General features: G+C 51.5%; 1 protein-coding gene across 1 annotated transcript in view; it reads left to right on the forward strand.

Annotated features, from left to right (window-relative positions):
* RNPS1 (RNA binding protein with serine rich domain 1) overlaps positions 1 to 25,079 on the forward strand; it is a 51,040-nt gene extending 25,961 nt beyond the window's left edge. The window contains exons 2-5 of the mRNA XM_075319783.1: positions 11,325 to 11,509; positions 12,709 to 12,862; positions 20,834 to 20,978; positions 22,861 to 25,079. Of these exons, the coding sequence (XP_075175898.1) occupies positions 11,325 to 11,509; positions 12,709 to 12,862; positions 20,834 to 20,978; positions 22,861 to 22,960 (584 nt within the window). The 3' untranslated portion in view covers positions 22,961 to 25,079. The remainder of the gene's footprint in view (positions 1 to 11,324; positions 11,510 to 12,708; positions 12,863 to 20,833; positions 20,979 to 22,860) is intronic.
* The last annotated feature ends 1,677 nt before the right edge of the window (positions 25,080 to 26,756 follow it).

A 26,756-nucleotide genomic window follows, 5' to 3' on the forward strand; every position in this document is an offset into this window, starting at 1 on the left:
CAGATGCCGCCTTTCGAGCCTTTGAAGGATGTCTCCCTTCCCGTTTTTCACGGGAAGTGGCCTTCTAGTAACGGTCTCGTCTCTTAGGAGAGTTTCCGAGCTAGCAACGCTCTCATACAAACTCCCTTCCTGGTCCTTCACCAGGACAGGGTAGTTCTGCGTCCGGTTCCGGAATTTCTCCCTAAGGTGGTATCCCATTTTCATATCAATCAGGATATCACCTCACCTTCTTTGTGTCCTCGTCCAGTCCATCAATTTCAGAAAGATTTGCATCTGTTGGTTCTGGTGAGAGCACTCAGGTTCTACTTCCCGCATGGCGCTCCTGCGCCACCCGGATGCACTCTTTGTCCTTGTCGCTGGTCGGCGTAAACAGTCGCAAGCTTCCAGATCCACCCTTGCTCGGGGGCTCGAGGAACCAATTTTTGAAACCTACAGTTCTACTGGGCTTCTGGTTCTCTCAAGGCCGAAGGCCCATTCTACCAGAGCCGTGGGTGCATCCTGGGCATTACGGCACCAGGCTACGGCTCAGCAGGTGTGTCAGGCACCCAACTGGTCGAGTCTACTTACTTTTACCAAGCATTATCAGATGCATACCTACGCTTCGGCAGACGCCAGCCTAGGTAGATAAGTCATTCAGGCGGCGGTTGGCCACCTGTAGGAGAGGGCCGTTTGACGGCCCTATCATGAGGTATTCTTTTACCCACCCAGGGATTGCTTTTGGACATCCCAATTGTCTGGGTCTCCCAATGGAGCGACAAAGAAGAAGGGAATTTTGTTTACTTACCGTAAATTCCTTTTCTTCTAGCTCCAATTGGGAGACCCAGCACCCGCCCTGTTTTCTCGGGGTTTTTCTGTTTTTTTCGGGTACACATGTTGTTCATGTGGTATGGTTCAGTTCTCCGATGTTTCCTCGGATTGAATTGGTCTTTAAACCAGTTATTGGCTTTCCTCCTTCTTGCTTTGGCACTAAAACTGGTGAGCCAGTGATCCCACTGGGGGTGTATAGCCAGAAGGGGAGGGGCCTTACACTTTTAAGTGTAATACTTTGTGTGGCCTCCAGAGGCAATAGCTATACACCCAATTGTCTGGGTCTCCCAATTGGAGCTAGAAGAAAAGGAATTTACGGTAAGTAAACAAAATTCCCTTCTTTCTCGTGACCGATTGTTTGGAGAGCGTTTGGATGAAATCATCAAACACTCCAAGGGTAAGGACTCTTCCTTACCGCAACACAGACAAAACAAGCCCCAACAGAGGAGGGGTCAGTCTGGTTATCGGTCCTTTCGAGGACAGGGCAGGTCCCAATTCGCCTCGTCAAAAAAGACTCAAAAGGACCAGAGACGTTCAAATTCTTGGAGGTCTCAGTCACGCCCAAAAAGACCAGCCGGAGGAACCGTTGCCAAAACGACGTCCTCCTGACTTGCGGTCTCCGATGCCCACACCCGCGGTCGGTGGGAGGCTGTCCCACTTTGGCGACATTTGGCTAGCAAATGTCAAAGACCGTTGGGTGAGAGATATTCTATCTCACGGGTACAGGATAGAGTTCAGTTCTCGTCCGCCAACTCGTTTCTTCAGAACTTCTCCACCACCAGACCGAGCCGATGCTCTGTTGCAGGCGGTGGCCGCTCTAAAGGCGGAAGGAGTGGTGACCTCCGTCCCTCTTCAGGAACAGGGTCACGGTTTTTACTCCAATCTGTTTGTGGTCCCAAAAAAGGACGGATCGTATCGTCCCGTCCTGGATCTGAAGTTGCTCAACAGACACGTAAAAGTCAGGAGGTTCCGGATGGAATCCCTACGCTCCGTCATAGCCTCAATGTCTCAGGGAGATTTTCTAGCATCAATAGACATCAAAGATGCGTATCTCCACGTGCCGATTGCACCAGAGCATCAGCGTTTCCTACGTTTCGTCATACACGACGAGCACCTACAGTTCGTAGCGTTACCCTTCGGTCTGGCAACAGCCCCCCGGGTCTTCACCAAAGTCATGGCAGCATTAGTAGCTGTTCTGCACTCGCAGGGTCACTCGGTCATCCCGTACCTAGACGACCTGCTTATAAAGGCATCCTCTCAAGAAGCATGCCAACACAGTCTGAAGGTGGCGCTAGACACTCTCCAGACTTTCGGGTGGATTATCAACTTTCCAAAGTCTCATCTAACCCCGACCCAATCTCTGACTTATCTTGGCATGGAGTTTCATACTCTATCAGCGATAGTGAGGCTTCCACTGGACAAGCAGTGCTCGCTACGGACTGGAGTGCAATCTCTCCTTCAGAGCCAGTCGCACTCACTGAGGCGCCTCATGCATTTCCTAGGAAAGATGGTAGCAGCAATGGAGGCAGTCCCGTTCGCGCAGTTTCATCTGCGCCCTCTCCAATGGGACATTCTGCGCCAATGGGATGGGAAATCGACGTCCCTCGACAGGACTGTCTCCCTCTCTCAGACTGCCAAGGACTCTCTACGTTGGTGGCTTCTCCCCAACTCATTGTCACAGGGAAAGTCGTTCCTTCCCCCGTCCTGGGCAGTGGTCACGACAGATGCGAGCCTATCAGGGTGGGGAGCGGTGTTTCTCCACCACAGGGCTCAGGGGACGTGGACTCAGGAAGAGTCCACCTTGCAGATCAATGTTCTGGAAATCAGAGCAATCTATCTTGCCCTGCGAGCCTTCCAACAATGGCTGGAAGGCAAGCAGATTCGGATTCAGTCGGACAATTCCACGGCGGTGGCGTACATCAACCACCAAGGGGGAACACGCAGTCGCCAAGCTTTTCAAGAAGTCCAGCGGATTTTGACGTGGGTGGAAAGCAGAGCGTCCACCATATCTGCAGTTCACATCCCAGGCGTGGAAAACTGGGAAGCAGACTTTCTCAGTCGCCAGGGCATGGACGCAGGAGAATGGTCCCTTCACCCGGACGTGTTTCAACAGATCTGTTGCCGCTGGGGGTCGCCGGACGTCGATCTGATGGCGTCACGGCACAACAACAAGGTCCCAGTTTTCATGGCACGGTCTCACGATCACCGAGCGCTGGCGGCAGACGCCTTGGTTCAGGATTGGTCGCAATTCCGACTCCCCTATGTGTTCCCACCTCTAGCATTGTTACCCAGAGTTCTCCGGAAAATCAAGTCCGACTGCCAGCGAGCCATACTCGTCGCTCCAAATTGGCCAAGAAGGTCGTGGTACCCGGATCTGTGGCATCTCACGGTAGGCCAACCGTGGGCACTACCAGACCGTCCAGATCTGCTGTCTCAAGGGCCGTTTTTCCATCTGAATTCTGCGGCCCTGAACCTGACTGTGTGGCCATTGAGTCCTGGATCCTAGCGGCCTCAGGTTTATCTCAGGGAGTTGTTGCCACAATGAGACAGGCTAGAAAACCATCCTCAGCTAAGATCTATCACAGGACGTGGAAGATATTCTTAGCGTGGTGCTTGGCTCAAGGGTTTTCTCCCTGGCCATTTGCATTGCCAATTTTTCTTTCCTTCCTGCAGTCTGGGTTGGAAAAAGGTTTGTCCCTTAGCTCGCTTAAGGGTCAAGTCTCCGCGTTATCCGTATTCTTTCAGAAGCGCTTGGCACAGCTTTCTAAAGTACGCACGTTTCTCCAAGGAGTTTGTCATATCGTTCCTCCTTACAGACGGCCATTGGAACCCTGGGATCTGAACAAGGTTCTCCTTGCTCTTCAAAAGCCGCCTTTCGAGCCTTTGAAAGAGGTTCCCCTTTCTCGGCTTTCACAAAAGGTAGTTTTTCTTGTAGCGGTCACGTCTCTTCGAAGAGTGTCCGAGCTGGCGGCGTTATCTTGCAAATCTCCCTTCCTGGTATTTCACCAAGACAAGGTAGTACTGCGTCCAATTCCAGAGTTTTCTCCCAAGGTGGTTTCTTCCTTTCATCTCAATCAGGATATCACTTTGCCATCTTTGTGTCCGCATCCAGTTCACCAATTTGAAAAGGGTTTACATCTGTTGGACCTGGTGAGAGCACTCAGGATTTACATTTCTCGCACGGCGCCTCTACGCCGTTCGGATGCGCTCTTTGTCCTAGTCGCTGGTCAGCATAAGGGATCGCAAGCTTCCAAATCCACCCTGGCGCGGTGGATCAAGGAACCAATTCTTCACACATACCGTTCTGCTGGGCTTCAGATTCCATCTGGACTGAAGGCCCATTCTACCAGAGCCGTTGGTGCGTCCTGGGCGTTGAGGCATCAGGCTACGGCTCAGCAAGTGTGCCAGGCGGCTACCTGGTCGAGTCTGCACACGTTTACCAAACACTATCAAGTGCATACCTACGCTTCGGCAGACGCCAGCCTAGGTAGACAGGTCCTTCAGGCGGCGGTGGCCCACCTGTAGGAAGAGGCTGTATGACAGCCCGTTCATGTGGTATCTTTTTACCCACCCAGGGACTGCTTTTGGACGTCCCACTGTCTGGGTCTCCCAATTAGGAGCGAAAAAGAAGAAGGGAATTTTGTTTACTTACCGTAAATTCCTTTTCTTCTAGCTCCAATTGGGAGACCCAGCACCCGCCCTATCTGTTTTTAGGGTTTCGTTTTTTCGGGTGCACATGTTGTTCACGTTGTTTCTTAAGTTCTCCGATCTGGTTATCGGATTGAATTTGTTTTTGAAACTGTTATTGGCTTTCCTCCTTCTTGCTTTGGTACTAAAACTGAGGAATCTGTACTCCTACGGGAGGGTGTATAGCCAGAAGGGGAGGGGCCTTACACTTTTAAGTGTAGTTCTTTGTGCGGCCTCCAGAGGCAGTAGCTATACACCCACTGTCTGGGTCTCCCAATTGGAGCTAGAAGAAAAGGAATTTACGGTAAGTAAACAAAATTCCCTTCTTTGATGCAGAATGTGACTTGAATTAATTCAGTTGCAAACAAAAAAGTGTTGGCAAGGAATAAGCTTTCTTTTTCGCTCCTAATTGGGAGACCCAGACAGTGGGTGTATAGCTACTGCCTCTGGAGGCCGCACAAAGAACTACACTTAAAAGTGTAAGGCCCCTCCCCTTCTGGCTATACACCCTCCCGTAGGAGTACAGATTCCTCAGTTTTAGCTTTGTGCGCAAGGAGGTCAGACACGCACGCATAGCTCCATTGTTTTTAGTCAGCAGCAGCTGCTGACTATGTCGGATGGAAGAAAAGAGGGCCCATACAGGGCTCCCAGCATGCTCCCTTCTCACCCCACTGTATGTCGGAGTTGTTTGTAAGGTTGAGGTACCCATTGCGGGTACGGCGGCAGGAGCCCACATGCTGATTCCTTCCCCATCCCTTTTTACAGGGCTCTGGGTGAAGTGGGATTTACTGGTCTCCAGGCACTGAGACCGTGCTCCATCTACAGCCCCTGGAGAAGATGCTGGATGGAGCGGAGTACATCAGGGACATGGCCCTGCTTCCTCAAGGTACTCTGTGTCCCCGTGCATTTGGCGCTCACACCGCAGCATGCTGGGTGTTGTAGTGCGCCGGGGGACATCAGCGCTACGGCGCTTGTGCCATGGCCTCATTCAGCTTCGCTGAAGCAGGCACACTTCTAGGAATCGGTCGCGCCGGCCGCTGGGACTGCGGCGCGGCTGGCACTTGTGGTGCGCCGGGGACTTCAGCGCGGCCCGCGCTTTTACGGCGGCCGCTCTGATAACTCGAGTCCCCGGCTTTTGCGGCCTGCTTCCGTTCGTTCCCGCCCCCGGACCTGCCAGTCAGGAGAGGGGCGGGACGCTGGCCACGTCTAGGAATCGGTCACGCCGGCCGCTGGGACTGCGGCGCGGCTGGCACTTGTGGTGCGCCGGGGACTTCAGCGCGGCCCGCGCTTTTACGGCGGCCGCGCTGATAACTCGAGTCCCCGGCTTTTGCGGCCTGCTTCCGTTCGTTCCCGCCCCCAGACCTGCCAGTCAGGAGAGGGGCGGGACGCTGGCCAGTGCATCAGCGCCGAGGGCTGGAGTCGTTTTTACATACTCCAGCCCTCACAATCGGCACAGAGGGGACACTGTTTCCCGCACTTTTGTTTGGGAACTCCCACGGACCGCCCCTCTCCACAGACGCCGGCAGCCATTCCTGCTGACACGCTGAGCTGCAGAGGGGAGCCGGGGAGACCCAGACAAGGAATTCTGCAGCCTCTTACCCGCTATTCAGCGGGCGGTAAGCAGCCCTCAGGGCTCACCCCCTCTTGTGCCAGTAGTATTCTTAGTATTTTGTTTCTACAAATACTTTGTATTGCATAGCGCTGGTCGCCCTTTGGCTATAGACTCTCTCACATTGCAGAGAGCCAGCAGCATGTCGTCCGTAAAACGCAAGGGTGCCAAGGCACAGACATTATATGCTTCCTGCACCGCATGTGGGACTTTTCTACCGGCAGGCTCCACGGACCCCCATTGTGTGCAGTGCTCGGCCCCTGCGGCGCTTGCACAGTCGGGACCTCTGCTGGACGTGACCCAGGGTGTACCACCTGTGAATGCTGTCCAGGTGACAGGAACTGAGTTTGCAGCTTTTGCTGACAGAATGTCTCTCACTATGTCACAAATTCTTGACACATTGCGAGCTAGGCCTGTATTTCAGGCCACGGACACTGTGCAATCATTGCCCCCTGGTCCCCCTCAGCTCCAAGCTCCGGGACGGGCATATACACCTCAGGGTGAAGACTCTGACTCGGACGATGGCCCCGGGCAGCCTAAGCGGGCTCGCTATGACGGGCCTTCACATTCATCTCAATGGTCACAGCGAGATGAATCTATGGGTGATGAGGCGGACGTAACTGATCAGGATTCTGATCCTGGGACCGCTCTCAATCTAGATACACCAGATGGTGACGCCATAGTTAATGATCTTATATTTAACATCAATAAGATGTTAAATATTTCCCCACCAGCTCCTCTTGTGGAGGAGTCAGCTTCGCAGCACGAGAGAATCCATTTCAGATACCCTAAGCGTACTTTAAGCACTTTTCTGGACCACGCTGACTTTAGAGACGCAATCCAGAAACCCCACGCTTATCCTGAAAGGCGTTTTCCTAAACGGCTTAAAGATACGCGCTATCCTTTTCCCCCTGAGGTGGTCAAGGGTTGGACCCAGTGTCCAAAAGTGGATCCTCCAATTTCCAGGCTTGCAGCTAGATCCTTGGTTGCAGTTGAAGATGGAGCGGCACTTAAAGATGCCACTGACAGGCAGATGGAGCTCTGGCTGAAATCCATCTATGAAGCGATTGGAGCGTCATTAGCGCCTTCTTTTGCAGCCGTATGGGCACTCCAAGCTATCTCAGCCGGGCTTGTGCAAGTCGACTCAGTCACACGTGCATTTGCCCCGCAGGTAGCACCATTGACCTCGCAAATGGCGGCATTCGCGTCGTACGCGATTAATGCTGTTCTTGACGCTACAAGCCGCACGGCAGTGGCGTCAGCCAACTCCGTTGTTTTGCGTAGGGCCCTGTGGTTGAGACATTGGAAAGCAGATTCTCATTCCAAGAAGTGCTTAACCAATTTGCCTTTTTCTCGTGACCGATTGTTTGGAGAGCGTTTGGATGAAATCATCAAACACTCCAAGGGTAAGGACTCATCCTTACCGCAACACAGACAAAACAGACCCCAACAGAGGAAGGGTCAGTCTGGTTATCGGTCCTTTCGAGGACCGGGCAGGTCCCAATTCGCCTCGTCAAAAAAGACTCAAAAAGACCAGAGACGCTCAGATTCTTGGAGGTCTCAGTCGCGCCCAAAAAGGACAGCCGGAGGAACCGTTGCCAAGACGGCGTCCTCCTGACTTGCGGTCTCCGATTCCCACACCCGCGGTCGGTGGGAGGCTTTCCCACTTTGGCGACATCTGGCTGTCACACGTCAAAGACCGTTGGGTGAGGGATATTCTGTCTCACGGGTACAGGATAGAGTTCAGTTCTCGTCCGCCAACTCGTTTCTTCAGAACTTCTCCACCACCAGACCGAGCCGATGCTCTGTTGCAGGCGGTGGCCGCTCTAAAGGCGGAAGGAGTTGTGACCTCCGTCCCTCTTCAGGAACAAGGTCACGGTTTTTACTCCAATCTGTTTGTGGTCCCAAAAAAGGACGGATCGTATCGGCCCGTCCTGGATCTAAAGTTGCTCAACAGACACGTAAAAGTCAGGAGGTTCCGGATGGAATCCCTACGCTCCGTCATAGCCTCAATGTCTCAAGGAGATTTTCTAGCATCAATAGATATCAAAGATGCGTATCTCCACGTGCCGATCGCACCAGAGCATCAGCGTTTCCTACGCTTCGTCATACACGACGAACACCTGCAGTTCGTAGCGTTACCTTTCGGTCTGGCAACAGCCCCCCGGGTCTTCACCAAAGTCATGGCAGCAGTAGTAGCTGTTCTGCACTCGCAGGGTCACTCGGTCATCCCGTATCTAGACGACCTGCTTATAAAGGCACCCTCTCAAGAGGCATGCCAACACAGTCTGAAGGTGGCACTAGACACTCTCCAGAGTTTCGGGTGGATTATCAACTTTCCAAAGTCTCATCTAACCCCGACCCAATCTCTGACTTATCTTGGCATGGAGTTTCATACTCTCTCAGCGATAGTGAAGCTTCCACTGGACAAGCAGTGCTCGCTACGGACTGGAGTGCAATCTCTCCTTCAGAGCCAGTCGCACTCACTGAGGCGCCTCATGCATTTCCTAGGAAAGATGGTAGCAGCAATGGAGGCAGTCCCGTTCGCGCAGTTTCTCTGCGCCCTCTACAATGGGACATTCTACGCCAATGGGACGGGAAATCGACGTCCCTCGACAGGACTGTCTCCCTCTCTCAGACTGCCAAGGACTCTCTCCGTTGGTGGCTTCTCCCCACCTCATTGTCACAGGGAAAGTCGTTCCTTCCCCCGTCCTGGGCAGTGGTCACGACGGATGCGAGCCTATCAGGGTGGGGAGCGGTGTATCTCCACCACAGGGCTCAGGGGATGTGGACTCTGGAAGAGTCCACCCTGCAGATCAATGTTCTGGAAATCAGAGCAATCTATCTTGCCCTGCGAGCCTTCCAACAATGGCTGGAAGGCAAGCAGATTCGGATTCAGTCGGACAATTCCACGGCGGTGGCGTACATCAACCACCAAGGGGGAACACGCAGTCGCCAAGCTTTTCAAGAAGTCCAACGGATTTTGACGTGGGTGGAAAGCAGAGCGTCCACCATATCCGCAGTTCACATCCCAGGCGTGGAAAACTGGGAAGCAGACTTTCTCAGTCGCCAGGGCATGGACGCAGGAGAATGGTCCCTTCACCCGGACGTGTTTCAGCAGTTCTGTTGCCGCTGGGGGACGCCGGACGTCGATCTGATGGCGTCACGGCACAACAACAAGGTCCCAGTTTTCATGGCACGGTCTCACGATCACCGAGCACTGGCGGCAGACGCCTTGGTTCAGGATTGGTCGCAATTCCGACTCCCCTATGGGTTCCCACCTCTAGCATTGTTACCCAGAGTTCTCCGGAAAATCAGGTCCGACTGCCATCGAGCCATACTCGTCGCTCCAGATTGGCCAAGAAGGTCGTGGTACCCGGATCTGTGGCATCTCACGGTAGGCCAACCGTGGACACTACCAGACCGTCCAGATTTGCTGTCTCAAGGGCCGTTTTTCCATCTGAATTCTGCGGCCCTGAACCTGACTGTGTGGCCATTGAGTCCTGGATCCTAGCGGCCTCAGGTTTATCTCATGAAGTTGTTGCCACAATGAGACAGGCTAGAAAACCATCCTCAGCTAAGATCTATCACAGGACGTGGAAGATATTCTTAGCGTGGTGCTTGGCTCAAGGGTTTTCTCCCTGGCCATTTGCATTGCCAATTTTTCTTTCCTTCCTGCAGTCTGGGTTGGAAAAAGGTTTGTCGCTTAGCTCTCTTAAGGGTCAAGTCTCCGCGCTATCCGTATTCTTTAAGAAGCGCTTGGCACGGCTTTCTAAAGTACGCACCCTTCCTGGTGTTTCACCAAGACAAGGTAGTACTGCGTCCAATTCCAGAGTTTTCTCCCAAGGTGGTTTCTTCCTTTCATCTCAATCAGGATATCACTTTACCATCTTTGTGTCCGCATCCAGTTCACCAATTTGAAAAGGGTTTACATCTGTTGGACCTGGTGAGAGCACTCAGGATTTACATTTCTCGCACGGCGGCTCTACGCCGTTCTGATGCGCTCTTTGTCCTAGTCGCTGGTCAGCATAAGGGATCGCAAGCTTCCAAATCCACCCTGGCGCGGTGGATCAAGGAACCAATTCTTCACACATACCGTTCTGCTGGGCTTCCGATTCCATCTGGACTGAAGGCCCATTCTACCAGAGCCGTGGGTGCGTCCTGGGCATTGCGGCATCAGGCTACGGCTCAGCAAGTGTGCCAAGCGGCTACCTGGTCAAGTCTGCACACGTTTACCAAACACTATCAAGTGCATACCTACGCTTCGGCAGATGCCAGCCTAGGTAGACAGGTCCTTCAGGCGGCGGTGGCCCACCTGTAGGAAGAGGCTGTCTGACAGCCCGTTCATGTGGTATCTTTTTACCCACCCAGGGACTGCTTTTGGACGTCCCACTGTCTGGGTCTCCCAATTAGGAGCGAAAAAGAAGAAGGGAATTTTGTTTACTTACCGTAAATTCCTTTTCTTCTAGCTCCAATTGGGAGACCCAGCACCCGCCCTATTTGTTCTTAGGGTTTCGTTTTTCGGGTGCACATGTTGTTCATGTTGTTTCTTAAGTTCTCCGATCGTGTTATCGGGTGAATTTGTTTTTGAAACTGTTATTGGCTTTCCTCCTTCTTGCTTTGGTACTAAAACTGAGGAATCTGTACTCCTACGGGAGGGTGTATAGCCAGAAGGGGAGGGGCCTTACACTTTTAAGTGTAGTTCTTTGTGCGGCCTCCAGAGGCAGTAGCTATACACCCACTGTCTGGGTCTCCCAATTGGAGCTAGAAGAAAAGGAATTTACGGTAAGTAAACAAAATTCCCTTCTTTAATAGCATAGTGGCTCAGTGGTTATCACTGTAGTCTTGTGGTGGCTCAGTGGTTAGCACTGCAGTCTTGCAGCACTGGGGTCCTGGGTTCAAATCCCACCAAGGACACCATCTGCAAGGAGTTTGTATGTTCTCCCCGTGTTTACGTGGGTTTCCTCCGGTTTCCTCCCACACTCCAAAGACATACAGATAGGGACTCTAGATTGTGAGTCCCAATGGGGACAGTGTTGCCATTGTATGTAAAGCGCTGTGGAACTAATAGAGCTATATAAATGAATACATATTATTTAATAATTTATTATTATTAATAATTTTCTGCCCTGTGGCTCTCGGTGGGGTCAGTGTGTGGTTTCAGATTACCGGAAACCCTTCACTGCCCAAATATACAAACCCGATTTATGGCAAGGTTGAGCTACCACAACAAGAAGTGTTGTCATATGGCAGCCATGTCAAGGACAACCTACAATTGTAACTTATTATATTTCTAACAACAGATCAAAGCAGCCGAAACGTGATGAAAAGGAAAGAAAGAGGAGAAGTCCAAGTCCAAAACCCACCAAAGTGCACGTTGGGCGGCTGACCAGGAACGTTACCAAGGTGGGCTCAGGTTTTCGTGCCTCTCGCGCTCGTCTCCTTTTGCCCGATCCCTCTCACATTCACTGTATGAATATCTGCTTGGATAGCAGCAGGTTGTGCCGCCACATGGTGACACAACTCGTATGTTTATTGTAAAACCCCAGGATATTCCATGGGAAATACACCAAGAAGTGATAGAAAAAGCAGATGCAATAAACAGGAGTTGCACAACGATTGGGGGGCCGGCCTGAAGAGCTTACAATCAGACTTATTCGTTTGTAATTGCAGCCAGCCATTGCTCATATTTTAAAGGGAACCTGTAATGTGCAATATGCACCCAGGACCATGAGCAGTTCTGGGTGCATCTTGCTAATCCCTGCCTAACCGTCCCTGTATACAGTAGCATAGATAGAGATCTTTAGAAAAAGTATTTCTAAAGATCGTTTAGGATATGCTAATGAGGCTAGCGACTAGTTGCAATTGTGTTCGTTCTCTTGGCTAGTTGGCCCACATAGTACGCCCACAGGGGCATGCTACCATGCTAATGAATGCGCAGCAACGCCGCACATACCTCACTGTTGGTGGAGGATGGATGCTCAGTGCGCATGATCTGAAGTCCCCGTCACTTCTGATTATGTGCATTAAACTGATACCGGGTGTAACCTTATCAACTTCAGTGAGGTATAGCGCGCATATCCAGAAGTGCCGGGGACTCCGCATCACACGCAGTGCGCATCCATCCTCCGCCAACCGTCATCAAGAGAGGTATGTGCGGTGTCGCTGCGCATTCATTAGCATATTGGTATGCCCACAGGGGCGTGCTACCATGCTATGTGGGCCAACTAGCCGAGGGAACTAACGCCCTTGTGACTAGTCCCTGGCCTCATTACCATATCCTAAAGGATCTTTAAAAATACTTTTTTTTTTTTCTTTTCAAAGATTTCTTTATCTATGCTACTATAGGCTGGAACTGTTAGGCATGGATTAGCAGTATGCACCCAGAACTGCGCGTGGTTCGGGGTGCATATTGCACCTGACAGGTTCCCTGCCAGGCCTGCAATGGATAACACATCAACAGTGCCTCTCCCTTAACAGAGACTCTTCTAGTTAATAACTGGTGCAGTTGTATAGCAAATTCTAATGTTGTTCTGTGCTAACAAATAATGCTGGACAGCACACCATGGATTAAACATCTACTTCTCTACATTTTGTTCTCCTAGGACCACATACTTGAAATCTTTTCCACCTACGGAAAGATTAAGATGGTTGACCTGCCTATAGACCGCTGGCACCCACATCTCAACAAGGGCTATGCATATGTGGAATTTGAGGCTTCAGATGATACTGACAAAGCCTTGAAACACATGGATGGAGGTAATAAGGGAATTTTAATGTTGGGGAGAGAGGTGGAATTAATGGGGGATTTTCATTCAGTCTTCTTGCCTCCTGTGTGTCACCTCTGCCCCCTCTCCCGCCATGCTGTCTGCCTTTACTAATATGTGATCGTACGGCTGGTGGTGCCGAGCTCACCGATACCAGCGCATCCTGTAATAGGAGCTACCGGACTAACCAGTCCGTTCATTACATTTTTCTCTACAAAATCTTCCCCACCATCGGGGGCCGAGTGCTTAGGAGCAATGAGCAGAATAGTCCCCAACGCTCTGCTGACTCCATAAGGCTGCTTTCACACATCTGGTTTTTGCACTGCGCCCCAATCAGGCTCAAAAACCTATGCAACGGATGCGGCGAAAAAAAACTTATTAGTTGCATACGTTTTTCCATGCGGCCCGTCCATTTTTTTTCACGGTTGCGGCTTGATACTGAGCATGCACAGTGCAAAAAAACCGCATCTGGCGGCCAGATGCGTTTTTTGCTGCAGGACGCCGCATCCGGCGTCCATAGAGTCGCATTGTAAATCGCGCCGGATCTGGCGCGATGCGGTTTTTTTTTCGCTGCACGAAAAAAAAACGTGCCAGGCAACGTTCCGGCCGCCGCGTGGGCTAAATATGCCGCATCCGGCAAAAACCGGACGCAACGCAAGGCCATGCGGCACAATACGGCGCTAATGCAAGTCTATGCGGGAAAAAAAAACACAACCGGCGGCAAAAAAAAGGTTGCGTTTTTTCTGCAGAGCGCAGTATTGTGCCGCTCAGCGAAAAATTGATGTGTGAAAGCAGCCTAACTGCAGAGTCCAGACCTACTCTGGTAATAAAGGGGTCGGCTACTTTATTTTTATTTTATCAGATGTGTTTGGGACATGATTTTGGGCACTTTTATATTGGCATGAGAAGTTTTTCCCTTGCAGAGTATTGGAAGCAGGCACTGCAATGAGGCCATAGATTCCTCTGCTAGCCGCGTCCTACTATGTTGGCTCAGGACTTGATGTATACACACTTAAAGGGAACCCGTCAGGTGCAATATGCACCTGATCCACGAGCAGTTCTGGGTGCATAGTGCTAATCCCTGCCTGTCCCTGTATACACTAGCATAAATAGAGACCTATAGAAAACGTATTTCTAAAGATCTTTTATTGGATGCTAATGAGTGAGCGGACTAGTCCAAAGGGCGTTGCACCCTTGCTAGTTTGTCCCGTTAGCATGTTAGTACACCCCTGTTGGCATACTAACATGGTAATGAATATGCAGCGTCACAGCATGAGCTCACCTCTCCGCCGCCATCGCTGGATTTCGGCTCCCTTTGCAGACCCCGGAGTTTGGGTCATGCGCACTCTGAAGTCGGGTGTACGCGTCCTGGCTTCAAACTGAAGTAATACGCATGACTGAAAGTCCGGGATCGTGCACACTGAGCCAAAATCCAGCGTCAGGCGGCGATGACAGCTGAGAAGCGAGTGAAATCATCCTCCGATGCTGCACATTCATTAACATGATAGGGCGTGCTTTTATGCTAAGGGGGCCGACTAGCCAAGGGAACTAACACCCAGGGGACTAGTCCCCTCGCTCATTAGCATATGAAAAAAGAGCTTTATAAATACTGTTTCTAAAGATCTCTTTATCTATGCTAGTGTATACAGGGATTAGCAATATGCACCCAGAACTGCTCGTGGTACTGGGTGTATATTGCACCTGACGGGTTCCCTTTAAAAGCCCAGTAAAAATGGAGCCAATCTTTCTTCAGCGCTCTATTGGGAGACCCAGACGATTGGGGTATAGCTACTGCCCTCTGGAGGCCACACAAAGCACTACATTAAAAGTGCAAGGCCCCTCCCCCTCTGGCTATACCCCCCCGTGGCATCACGGGTACTCCAGTTTTAGCTTTGTGTGCGAAGGAGGTCAGACATTCCATACATAGCTCCACAGATTTTAGTCAGCAGTAGCTGCTGACTATTTCGGATGGAAGAAAAGAGGACACATATAGTGTCCCCAGCATGCTCCCTTCTCACCCCTGGATGGTGTTGTAAGGTTGAGGTACCTATTGCTGGTACAGGGCTGGAGCCTGACATGCTGTTTTCCTTCCACATCCCCTTGGGGGCTCTGTGGAAGTGGGATCCTGCCGGCCTCAAAGCTCTGACGCCGGGCTCCATCCACAGACCCATTAGAACCTGATGGATACGGAGCAGGAGTACCATCAGGGACCTGGCCCTGCATCATACAGGTACTCTGTGTCCCCGGCAGGCACAGACACACTCCGGGCTGGCTGGGTGTTGTAGTGCGCCGGGGACCGTACACTGAGCTGGTGTTCCTACAGTTATCTGGGGGACTTTGTGTTCTGGGAACGCAGCGCCGACCCCCTCTGGACCGGGCGGCGCTGCTGTGACTTGTGGTGCGCCGGGGATACGCCGACCGCGCTTTTACGGCGGCGGCGTTTATAACTCTAGTCCCTGGCTTTTGGGCCTAGGACGCCGGCAGCTCCGATCGTTCCCGCCCCCACCCTGTCAATCAGGGTAGGGGAGAGACGCTGTTTCACGGCAGCGACGAGGGCTGGAGCCTGTTTTACATGCTCCAGCCCTCTCACTAGGCACAGAGGGAAGCAGGCTTCCCGCTCTTGGTCAGGAACGCCCAGGGCCCGCCCCCCTTCTTCTCTCAGAACGCCGGCAGCCATTACATGCATGTCTGGCTGGAGGAAGGACGCAAGGCTCTGGGAGACCTAGACTGAGGGGCTTTGGAAGACCACACACTCGCTCTTAAGCGGGCGGTAAGCGGCTTTTCAGCTGGCCCCTCTAGTGCCTCAGTGTATGTTAGTGTATTGTGTCACTGGACATAGATATTTATTGATTCCCTGCACTGTGAGGTCGCTTCCTGGCTGAATACCCCAGATCGCTCTGAGGAGGCAGCAACATGTCATCCACAAGACGCAAAGCTGCCAAGGCTAGGGCTGTGTGCACTGCGTGTGCTGCATGTGGGGCTGCTCTACCAGCAGGCTCCAAGGACCCCCATTGTGTGCAATGCTCAGATCCGGTGCTGCTTCGCCAGCCGGAGTCAGGAGAGATAGTGACCCAGGCTGAGACGCCTGTAAGTCCTGCCCCGGTGTCGGGGACAGACTTTGCAGTTTTTGCGGTTAATATGTCTGTGACTATGGCAAAAATCCTGGAAACTTTGCAATCCATGCCTGGGGCTCAGTCTATGGACACGGCGAGGTCTATGTCCTCTAATCCTCCGCAGTTGGATTTAATCCAGACTGCAAGGGGGTCCCCGGCTTCTCAGGATGAGTATAATGACTCAGATGATTGCCCCAGCCACCCCAAGCGGGCTCGCTGGGAAAGACCCTCAACGTCATCACACTGCTCAGGGTCTCAGCGCAATCAGTCTCCCTGTGATGTGTCTGAAGAGAGTGATCAGGAGTCTAATCCTGGAACCCCTCTCAATCTGGATACCCCGGATGGGGACGCCATGGTAAACGACCTTATCTCAGCCATCAATAGGCTGTTGGATATTTCTCCCCCAGCCCCTTCTGCAGAAGAGGCAGCGGCAGAGCAGGAGAAATTTCGTTTCCTCTATCCCAAGCGTAAATTAAGTGCTCTGTTGGATCACTCTGACTTCAGAGAATCAATCCAGAAGCACGACGCTCATCCAGAAAAGCGTTTCTCTAAACGTTCTAAGGATACACGTTATCCTTTCCCCCCTGATGTGGTCAAGCGCTGGACCCAGTGTCCAAAGGTAGACCCCCCGATTTCCAAGCTTGCAGCTAGATCCATAGTTGCAGTGGAGGATGGCGCTTCACTTAAGGATGCCAATGACAGACAGATGGACCTTTGGTTAAAATCTGTCTATGAAGCTATCGGCGCGTCGTTTGCTCCAGCATTCGCAGCCGTATGGGCACTCCAAGCTATTTCAGCTGGTTTAGCAAAAGTGGATGCTATCTTACATCCAGCGGTGCCGCAAGTGGCGTCCCTTACCTCGCAGATGTCCGCGTTTGCGTCTTACGCTATCAATGCGGTCCTAGAATCTACCAGCCGCACCTCAATGGCGTCTGCCAATTCGGTAGTTTTGCGCAGAGCATTGTGGTTAAAGGACTGGAAAGTAGATGCTGGTTCCAAAAAATGTTTAACCAGCTTGCCTTTATCTAGAGACAGACTGTTTGGCGAGCCATTGGCTGACATCATTAAACAGTCCAAGGGTAAAGACTCCTCTTTACCCCAGCCCAGATCAAGCAAACCTCAGCAGAGAAAGTGGCAGCAGAAGTTTCAGTCCTTTCGAGGTTCGGGCAAAACACAATTCTCCTCGTCCAAAGGGACTCAGAGGACGCAAAGAAACTCAGATTCCTGGCGGGCTCATTCACGCCCCAAGAAGGCAAATGGAGGAACCGCTTCCAAAGCGGCTACCTCATGACTTCCAGTCCCCTCCCTCCGCATCTCCGGTCGGGGGCAGGCTCTCCCGCTTTTACGACACTTGGATGTCACAGGTCAAAGACCGGTGGGTGACAGACATTTTGTCGCGCGGGTACAGAATCGAGTTCAGTTCTCGTCCTCCAGCTCGGTTCTTCAGAACCTCCCCACATCCAGACCGTGTAGATGTCCTGCGGCAGGCGGTGGACTCCCTAAGAGCGGAAGGAGTAGTGGTTCCTGTACCGTCTCAGGAACAAGGGAGAGGGTTTTACTCCAATCTCTTTGTGGTGCCAAAAAAGGACGGCTCGTTCCGTCCTGTTCTGGACCTAAAACTGCTCAACAAACATGTGCACGCCAGACGGTTCCGGATGGAAACCCTCCGTTCTGTCATTGCCTCAATGTCTCAAGGAGACTTCCTTGCCTCAATAGACATCAAAGATGCTTATCTCCACGTGCCAATTGCTACAGAACATCAACGTTTTCTACGTTTTGTGATAGGAGACGACCATCTTCAGTTCGCAGCTCTGCCATTCGGTCTGGCGACAGCCCCCCGGGTCTTCACCAAGGTCATGGCGGCGGTGGTAGCAGTCCTGCACTCTCAGGGACACTCGGTGATCCCTTACCTAGACGATCTACTTGTCAAGGCACCCTCTCAAGAGGCATGCCAACTCAGTCTACAGGCTACGCTGGAGACTCTCCAGACTTTTGGATGGATCATCAACTTTCCAAAGTCAAATCTGTCACCGACACAGTCACTAACGTATCTTGGCATGGAGTTCCATACTCGAGCAGCGAGAGTGAAGCTTCCGCTGAACAAGCAGCGGTCCCTACAGACAGGGGTGCAATCTCTCCTTCAGGGCCAGTCGCACCCCTTACGGCGCCTCATGCACTTCCTAGGGAAGATGGTGGCAGCCATGGAAGCAGTTCCCTTTGCGCAGTTTCATCTGCGTCCACTTCAATGGGACATTCTCCGCCAATGGGACGGGAAGACGACTTCCCTAGACAGGAAAGTCTCTCTTTCCCAGACGGCCAAGGACTCTCTACAATGGTGGCTCCTTCCCACCTCATTGTCTCAGGGAAGATCCTTCCTGCCCCCATCCTGGGCAGTGGTCACGACAGATGCGAGTCTGTCGGGGTGGGGAGCAGTGTTTCTACACCACAGGGCTCAGGGGACGTGGACTCCGCAAGAGTCCACCCTTCAGATCAATGTTCTGGAAATCAGGGCAGTGTATCTTGCCCTACTAGCCTTTCAACAGTGGCTGGAAGGAAAGCAGATCCGAATCCAGTCGGACAACTCCACAGCGGTGGCATACATCAACCACCAAGGAGGGACGCGCAGCCGGCAAGCCTTTCAGGAAGTCCGGCGCATTCTGAATTGGGTGGAGGACACAGCATCCACCATCTCCGCGGTTCACATCCCAGGCGTAGAAAACTGGGAAGCAGACTTCCTCAGTCGCCAGGGTATGGACGCAGGGGAATGGTCCCTTCACCCGGACGTGTTTCAGGAAATCTGTCGCCGCTGGGGGGTGCCGGACGTCGACCTAATGGCGTCTCGGCACAACAACAAAGTCCCGGCATTCATGGCGCGGTCGCGCGATCAAAGAGCTCTGGCGGCAGACGCCTTGGTGCAAGATTGGTCGCAGTTCCGCCTCCCATATGTATTCCCGCCTCTGGCACTCTTGCCCAGAGTACTACGCAAGATCAGATCCGATTGCAGCCGCATCATACTCGTCGCCCCAGACTGGCCGAGGAGATCGTGGTATCCGGATCTGTGGCATCTCACGGTCGGCCGACCGTGGTCACTTCCAGACCGTCCAGACCTGCTGTCTCAAGGGCCGTTTTTCCATCAGAATTCTGCGGCCCTGAACCTGACTGTGTGGCCATTGAGTCCTGGATCCTATCGTCAACAGGCTTATCACAGGGAGTGGTAGCCATAATGAGACAAGCTAGGAAGTCAACTTCTGCTAAGATCTACCACAGAACGTGGAAGATTTTCTTAACCTGGTGCTCTGCTCAGGGTGTGTCTCCCTGGCCATTTGCATTGCCCGCTTTTCTGTCCTTCCTGCAATCAGGGTTGGAAAAGGGCTTGTCGCTCAGCTCCCTTAAAGGGCAAGTCTCGGCACTATCCGTGTTTTTTCAGAAGCGTCTAGCACGTCTTCCTAAGGTGCGCACGTTCCTGCAGGGGGTCTGTCATATTGTGCCCCCGTACAAGCGGCCGTTGGATCCATGGGATCTGAACAGAGTACTAGTGGCTCTCCAGAAACCGCCTTTCGAGCCTCTCAAAGAAGTTTCTTTTTCTCGCCTGTCACAGAAAGTGGCGTTTCTTGTTGCGATCACATCACTTCGGCGAGTGTCTGAGCTGGCAGCTCTGTCATCCAAGGCTCCCTTCCTGGTGTTCCACCAGGACAAGGTAGTGCTGCGCCCCATTCCGGAATTTCTCCCTAAGGTCGTATCCTCGTTTCATCTTAATCAGGATATATCCTTGCCTTCCTTTTATCCTCATCCGGTTCACCGGTATGAAAAGGACTTGCGTTTGCTAGATCTGGTGAGAGCACTCAGGATCTACATTTCCCGCACGGCGCCCATGCGCCGGTCCGATGCACTTTTTGTCCTTGTCGCCGGTCCGCGCAAGGGGTTGCAGGCTTCTAAAGCCACCCTGGCTCGATGGATCAAAGAACCAATTATAGAGGCCTACCGTTCTGCTGGGCTTCCGGTTCCTTCAGGGCTAAAAGCCCACTCAACCAGAGCCGTGGGTGCGTCCTGGGCATTACGGCACCAGGCTTCGGCTCAACAGGTGTGTCAGGCAGCTACCTGGTCGAGTCTGCACACTTTCACCAAGCATTATCAGGTGCATACCTATGCTTCGGCGGATGCCAGCTTAGGTAGAAGAGTCCTGCAGGCGGCAGTGACATCCCCGTAGGGGGGGGCTGTTTTGCAGCTCTAACATGAGGTATTTCTTTACCCACCCAGGGACAGCTTTTGGACGTCCCAATCGTCTGGGTCTCCCAATAGAGCGCTGAAGAAGAAGGGAATTTTGTTACTTACCGTAAATTCCTTTTCTTCTAGCTCTTATTGGGAGACCCAGCACCCGCCCTGTTGTCCTTCGGGATTGTTTTTGCTGTTTGCGGGTACACATGTTGTTCATGTTGAACGGTTTTTCAGTTCTCCGATGTTACTCGGAGTTAATTTGTTTAAACCAGTTGTTGGCTTCCTCCTTCTTGCTCTGGCACTAAAACTGGAGTACCCGTGATGCCACGGGGGGGTATAGCCAGAGGGGGAGGGGCCTTGCACTTTTAATGTAGTGCTTTGTGTGGCCTCCAGAGGGCAGTAGCTATACCCCAATCGTCTGGGTCTCCCAATAAGAGCTAGAAGAAAAGGAATTTACGGTAAGTAACAAAATTCCCTTCTTCTCTCTATTCACGCGCAAAGCTAGGAAGACCTGATACTCGTAGTTCTTCAATACTGTCGCTTGCCTATTGTGTGATCGCATTTGTGTACTGTGTTCATGGTGATACAGGATTACACCAGGGACTGACTGAATTGTTCTTTTGTGTCCCTTTTAGGACAGATTGACGGCCAGGAGATCACGGCTTGTGCAGTGCTTACCCCACGACCCATGCGGGTGGTGCCACGAAGATTCAGCCCTCCTCGTCGGATGTTGCCCCCTCCCCCTATGTGGCGCCGTTCTCCCCCGCGTATGAGGAGGAGGTAGTGCATCTTCTGTTGTTGTTACCTGCACTCTCCTGTCTGCGGTTTCTCTTTCCAATTCTGCTTTTTTTTTTTTTTTTAACCTTTTAACGTCCATGACTTCAGGAGTCGCTCTAACGCCATGCTTCTCTTCTGCACCAATGCCAGCTTTCAGCTTTGCCTATCGGTCGCTATTGCCTCCCTGTCCTATCCTGTCCTTCTGCTTTGTGTGATAGGACTAGTTACTTGGTCTCTTCTAATATTTGTGCACAGATTATTTCTTACAGTACTACCATGGGCCGAGTAGCACAGTCTTTACCCCAAGGTCACATTTTTCTGGGTAAAAGCCCCATTCTTGTGCCCTAGGGCAGGGTTTTTAGGGCGGGTAATGACACCAGACAGCAATGAGAATCCCTGTCATGTCCCGCTCCTTCAGGACTTGCACTGGACGTAACACCGTGTCACATTTGCCTGTAGAGTTCCTTTTAAAGACCTCCTCCCTGGACCATGTGTTTTACCATATAGTGTACTGGAAAACAGTAAAAAAAAATTCCAAGTGCAGAAAAATTGCAAAAGTGGAAATTGCACAATTGTTTTTGGGATATTATATTTACAGTGTTCACTATATGGTAAAACTGATGTGTTGCTGTGATGCCTCAGGTTGGTGCGGGTTCGTAGACCCCAAACATGAATAGGTTTACTTTTATCCTAAGGGGTTAAAAAAAATTCTGAAGTTTGTCCAAAAAAGTGGCACACTTTTTGCGCCATTTTCCGCGACCCGTAGTGTTCTCATTTTTCAGGATCTATGGCTCAGTGACTGCTTATTTTTTGCGTCTCGAGCTGACGTTTCTAATGTTACCATTTTTGCGCAGATGCTACGTTTTGAGCGCCTGTTATTGCATTTTGCGCAAAATTCGCAACTACCAAAAAAACGTAACTTTGGCGTTTGGAATTTTTTTGCCGCTACGCCATTTAATGATCAGATTAATCGATTTTATATTTTGATATATTGGGCATTTCTGAACGCGGCGATACCAAATATGTGTAGATTTTTTTAACCCTTTAGTTTTCAATGGGTCGAATGGGGGTGTGATGTGAACTTTTAGATTTTTAAATTTTTTTTTTTGTTACTTTTTTTTATTTTGCTAGTACCCCTAGGGGACGATAAGGATCAGCAGTCTGATCGCTTATTCATATCTCCTGATCAGAGCTTAACAGCTCAGATCAGCAGAAATGCTCATGTCTTGTAACAGGCAGTACTTGGCCGGTTGAAACAGGAAGTGAGTCATCATAGTGACAGGAGTCCTCACATGATCCTGTGCTACCATGGCAACCATTGACCCACCGCCCCATGATAGTCACGGGGCCTCCAATGGTGGCCGGTAAGTGCGCGTTACCCACTGCGGCCATTTAAATGGCGCTGTCACATTTTTGACAATACAATTTAAGGGGTTATCAGGCGTGGGTGGATCGTGCGAGGCACACGTCTGCTGTACAAATCAGCAGACATGTGCGGGGATCTCCGCTGGCTCACTGCAGCAGCCGGTGGTGATGACCCCTTCATGATTTAGGACGTACCGGTTCGTCCTCGATCGTAAAGGGGCTAAGGATGACCGTTATTGGGAGTTCACTGCAAATATTTCCTTACGTTACCAAAACTTCTTCACATTTAGAGGAGATTGCATAAAACTGGAAAAGTGTCAACACCTCCCCCAACCGTCTACCCAAGCTTAGCTGTAATACTGGACACGGCCAATGAAAAAGGGAGAGGTGCTGTTTCTGCTACTATAGACGCCTTTTTTTTCTTTCATAAAACCCCTTTTTTAGATTTTGTAATTTTATTTATTTGTCCATATAAAGTTAAGTTTATGGAGTAGCAGGTAACGCTCTGTTCCGTCCGCAGGTCCCGTTCCCCTCGCCGACGCTCCCCTGTCCGGCGGCGCTCTCGGTCCCCTGCACGCCGCCGTCACCGCAGCCGCTCCAGCTCCAATTCATCACGGTGAAAACTTCATCTTCCCTCCGTCACAACACCCTGTCCTCCAGGCCACCACACACAAAAAAAAAACAAAGACGCAGACCATGATTACTGACAGTACAGCCACATCAAGGACTGATATGCGGGACACCATGGCTGTACCTTAGCGGCAATCCTGTAAAATATGGTGATGAAGGACTTGATATTGCAGAGCGTCGCCATATTGTAAGACTCATCCGCAGTCTTGAGTTTCTCATTTAATGTTTTAAAGCCTTTAATAAGAAAAAAAAAACCAATCCCTCCCCCCCCCCCCACTTGACTTCCCGATATGTGCCATATCTGGAAACAAAAATCTGTCTGAGATGTGCTGTATACCTGCATGAGCCAAATTGGGGTGTAACCTAGATTGTTGCCAACTTATCCTAATTAAAAGGTTGTATTGTTTAAGAGCCTCTGTCCCAGCAGGAACACCGCCCCTATAAGCGGGGTCCCCCTTATTATAATGGATTTCGGATGGGTTACTACTTTTCAGGTAGTAGTTTACATCACTTCACCTCTCTTCTGGCAGACGATTAGACGAAGCAAAATCACTGCCGCCTGTTAGAAACTTTTACACCCTGGTAATAAGTTTTATTTCTATAGCGCCAACATATTCCGCAGCACTGGTATAGAAAAATAATCCATCAATTATATATGCAATCTGGTTTGGTGTGTTTTATATTTCTTCTTTTTTTTTTTTTTTTTTAAACCTTTAAAATCACTGTCAACTAGAGTTGGGTGAATTGATTTGTGAGACCATCGATCCAGCAACCTGCTCACTAGTCACTGTACGGGGAAGCCGTGCAAGTCTCTCACCTCAGGGATTGCTGGTGTGGCTTTTGATTAGCTGGACTGACGTAACGTCATCTCTGTGACACTGCAATGCTGGTCTTGTGCTCCCCCCACCATGCTAATCAAAAAGTGGTCTAGGGATCCCTAAGGTTAGATATTTGCAGGGGTCATCCAGTGGCCACATACTACTGATCAGGCCTGGCTGCCGCACGGCTCCCCTCTGGCGGCGCCTGCCTGCCGCCCGGCTCCCCTCTGGCGGCGCCTGCCTGCCGCCCGGCTCCCCTCTGGCGGCGCCTGCCTGCCGCCCGGCTCCCCTCTGGCGGCGCCTGCCTGCCGCCCGGCTCCCCTCTGGCGGCGCCTGCCTGCCGCCCGGCTCCCCTCTGGCGGCGCCTGCCTGCCGCCCGGCTCCCCTCTGGCGGCGCCTGCCTGCCGCCCGGCTCCCCTCTGGCGGCGCCTGCCTGCCGCCCGGCTCCCCTCTGGCGGCGCCTGCCTGCCGCCCGGCTCCCCTCTGGCGGCGCCTGCCACAAGCCATTAAGAATTTTTTTATTTTTTTTACTCCCTTTAAACAGTACTTTCTGAATTTGAGCAGTTTGTTAGGAAATCAAAACTCATCCCTCTATAAGGAGATATTTGGAAAAGTTCCCTTTTTTTTTTTTTTTTTTTTGCACTCCCAACCCCCCCCCCCCCACCCCACCTTTTTGCAGCATTGGCAATCCAGATTTCTAGACCCCAGTCTGTGGCTATAGTGGAAGCGGGTACTCGTAATGATTTTATACATGCAGCGGTTCTAATCTCGCAATGTAACGAGTAACCCGAATGCTGAACTATTTGCTACTCGCACAAATAATACGCCATTCAGGTTACTCGTTACTTTGCGCGTTTCCCCCCCATTGACTTGCATTGCACACGCTATTCGGAATGAATACGTGAGGATTGGACAGTACTCGCTCACCTCTGCTGTTTTGAGTTAGTATTTAGGGTAAAAAGCACTGAACAACCTAAATATAATAAAATGATTTTAGGATAAAGGTGATGACGTAACGGTGACCTGCAGGGATCCCCCCAATGTTCACAATGGGGTGCAATGTGTTTGAAGCTTGGAGCTGTTAAATATTCCCAGTTGCATTGTTTGTCCTGACCTTCATGTGGAGAATATATCTGAAGGTAGAACCTGTACAGTTGACATTTTTACATTCAATGTTTTATTTTTTATTTTGATGTATTTCATTTTTTTTTTTTTTTTTCTTTTTATTTTGTATTTGTCTGTTCCATATCTGTAAACTGAAAAACTGTGGATTAAACGGACAATTTATGTTGTGGAGGCTTCATTTATTATCTCATTGTTAGATATTGGGGTGAGCTGCTGATGTCGCCCTCTGCTGGACAGTAAGTGAACTTTATTTTCCTTCAACCAAACAGATTTAATTAAGTCAAAATGATCTTATAGGACACATTCTAAAATCTGAGTATAGTTAGTCCTATACTTTCAGACAATTTGATCTTGCTTGATAGTAATGCCAATCGTAATAAATATAGCACATCCTATCGCTGTTGTGTGTCGCTTGCTTGTTACTCCAGTCAGCGACCAGAGTAACACTTCTGGCATAGAGTACGCCAGAACTTTTAATTAATTTGTTGGGTGGGCATTGCTACACCCCAGCTCCTCCTCACTCTGGCTGAGCTGGTGTAATACCACCAAAAGTTGCAACCTTTTTGTGAAACTTCATGTTGCACAAGAATTGAGATACTTTGGCGTGTTTAAACACCTTGATAAATCCAGGGCCATGGTGTCTTTGCTGCTAGAGAGGGATTAGACTTGACAACCAGTAGATGACTAAATAAACAGAAAAGACATTGCAGTGAATTACAGGAATTGGGGTCAAGACTCTATATGGGGAAATGAGAGGCTCTTCAACTCTGCGGTGTTAAGGCTAGTTTCACACTTGCGTTCAGCGGAGTCCGTCACTATGGAGAATAGCGCAGTCCGTTAACGCACTGCGCTATTCTCCATAGACTTGTATGGACAACGCACTATAACGCAAGTGTCAGCGTTTCATCCGCCGGACGACGCAGCGTCGTTATTTTGACGCTGCGTCGGGCGAAAGGAACGCAGCATGTAACGTTTTGTTGAGAAGCGGAATCCTTTGGATTTCACTGCGCATGCTCTCTCTGGCTCCCTCCACCCGTAACCAGAGTACACATCGGGTAACCAAGGAACCCTGGTTACGTGTGCCGGGAGCCCGACACTTCCCCGCTCGGCTCCGCTCCCTCCCTCCCTCACACACACAAAACACACTCTCACCTGTCCCCCAGCGATGCAGTCCCCGCGGCACGGATGTCCTCAGCCATGGCCCCGCTCGGCTCCACCCACTTCGCACTCCGCCCCCGCACACATTGTCGGTGACCGAACGATCAGTAGATCACCCGACGATGTGAGCGATCGGCTGATCGGCCGGCTACTGTGGGCGATCGGCTGATCGGCCGGCTACTGTGGGCGATCGGCTGATCGGCCGGCTACTGTGGGCGATCGGCTGGCTACTGTGGGCGATCGGCTGGCTACTGTGGGCGATCGGCTGATCGGCCGGCTACTGTGAGCGATCGGCTGATCGGCCGGCTACTGTGGGCGATCGGCTGATCGGCCGGCTACTGTGGGCGATCGGCTGATCGGCCGGCTACTGTGGGCGATCGGCTGATCGGCCGGCTACTGTGGGCGATCGGCTGATCGGCCGGCTACTGTGGGCGATCGGCTGATCGGCCGGCTACTGTGGGCGATCGGCTGATCGGCCGGCTACTGTGGGCGATCGGCTGATCGGCCGGCTACTGTGGGCGATCGGCTGATCGGCCGGCTACTGTGGGCGATCGGCTGATCGGCCGGCTACTGTGGGCGATCGGCTGATCGGCCGGCTACTGTGGGCGATCGGCTGATCGGCCGGCTACTGTGGGCGATCGGCCGATCGGCCGGCTACTGTGGGCGATCGGCCGATCGGCCGGCT

Source organism: Anomaloglossus baeobatrachus, chromosome 7, assembly GCF_048569485.1.
Source record: "Anomaloglossus baeobatrachus isolate aAnoBae1 chromosome 7, aAnoBae1.hap1, whole genome shotgun sequence".
NCBI classification, from domain to species: domain Eukaryota; kingdom Metazoa; phylum Chordata; class Amphibia; order Anura; family Aromobatidae; genus Anomaloglossus; species Anomaloglossus baeobatrachus.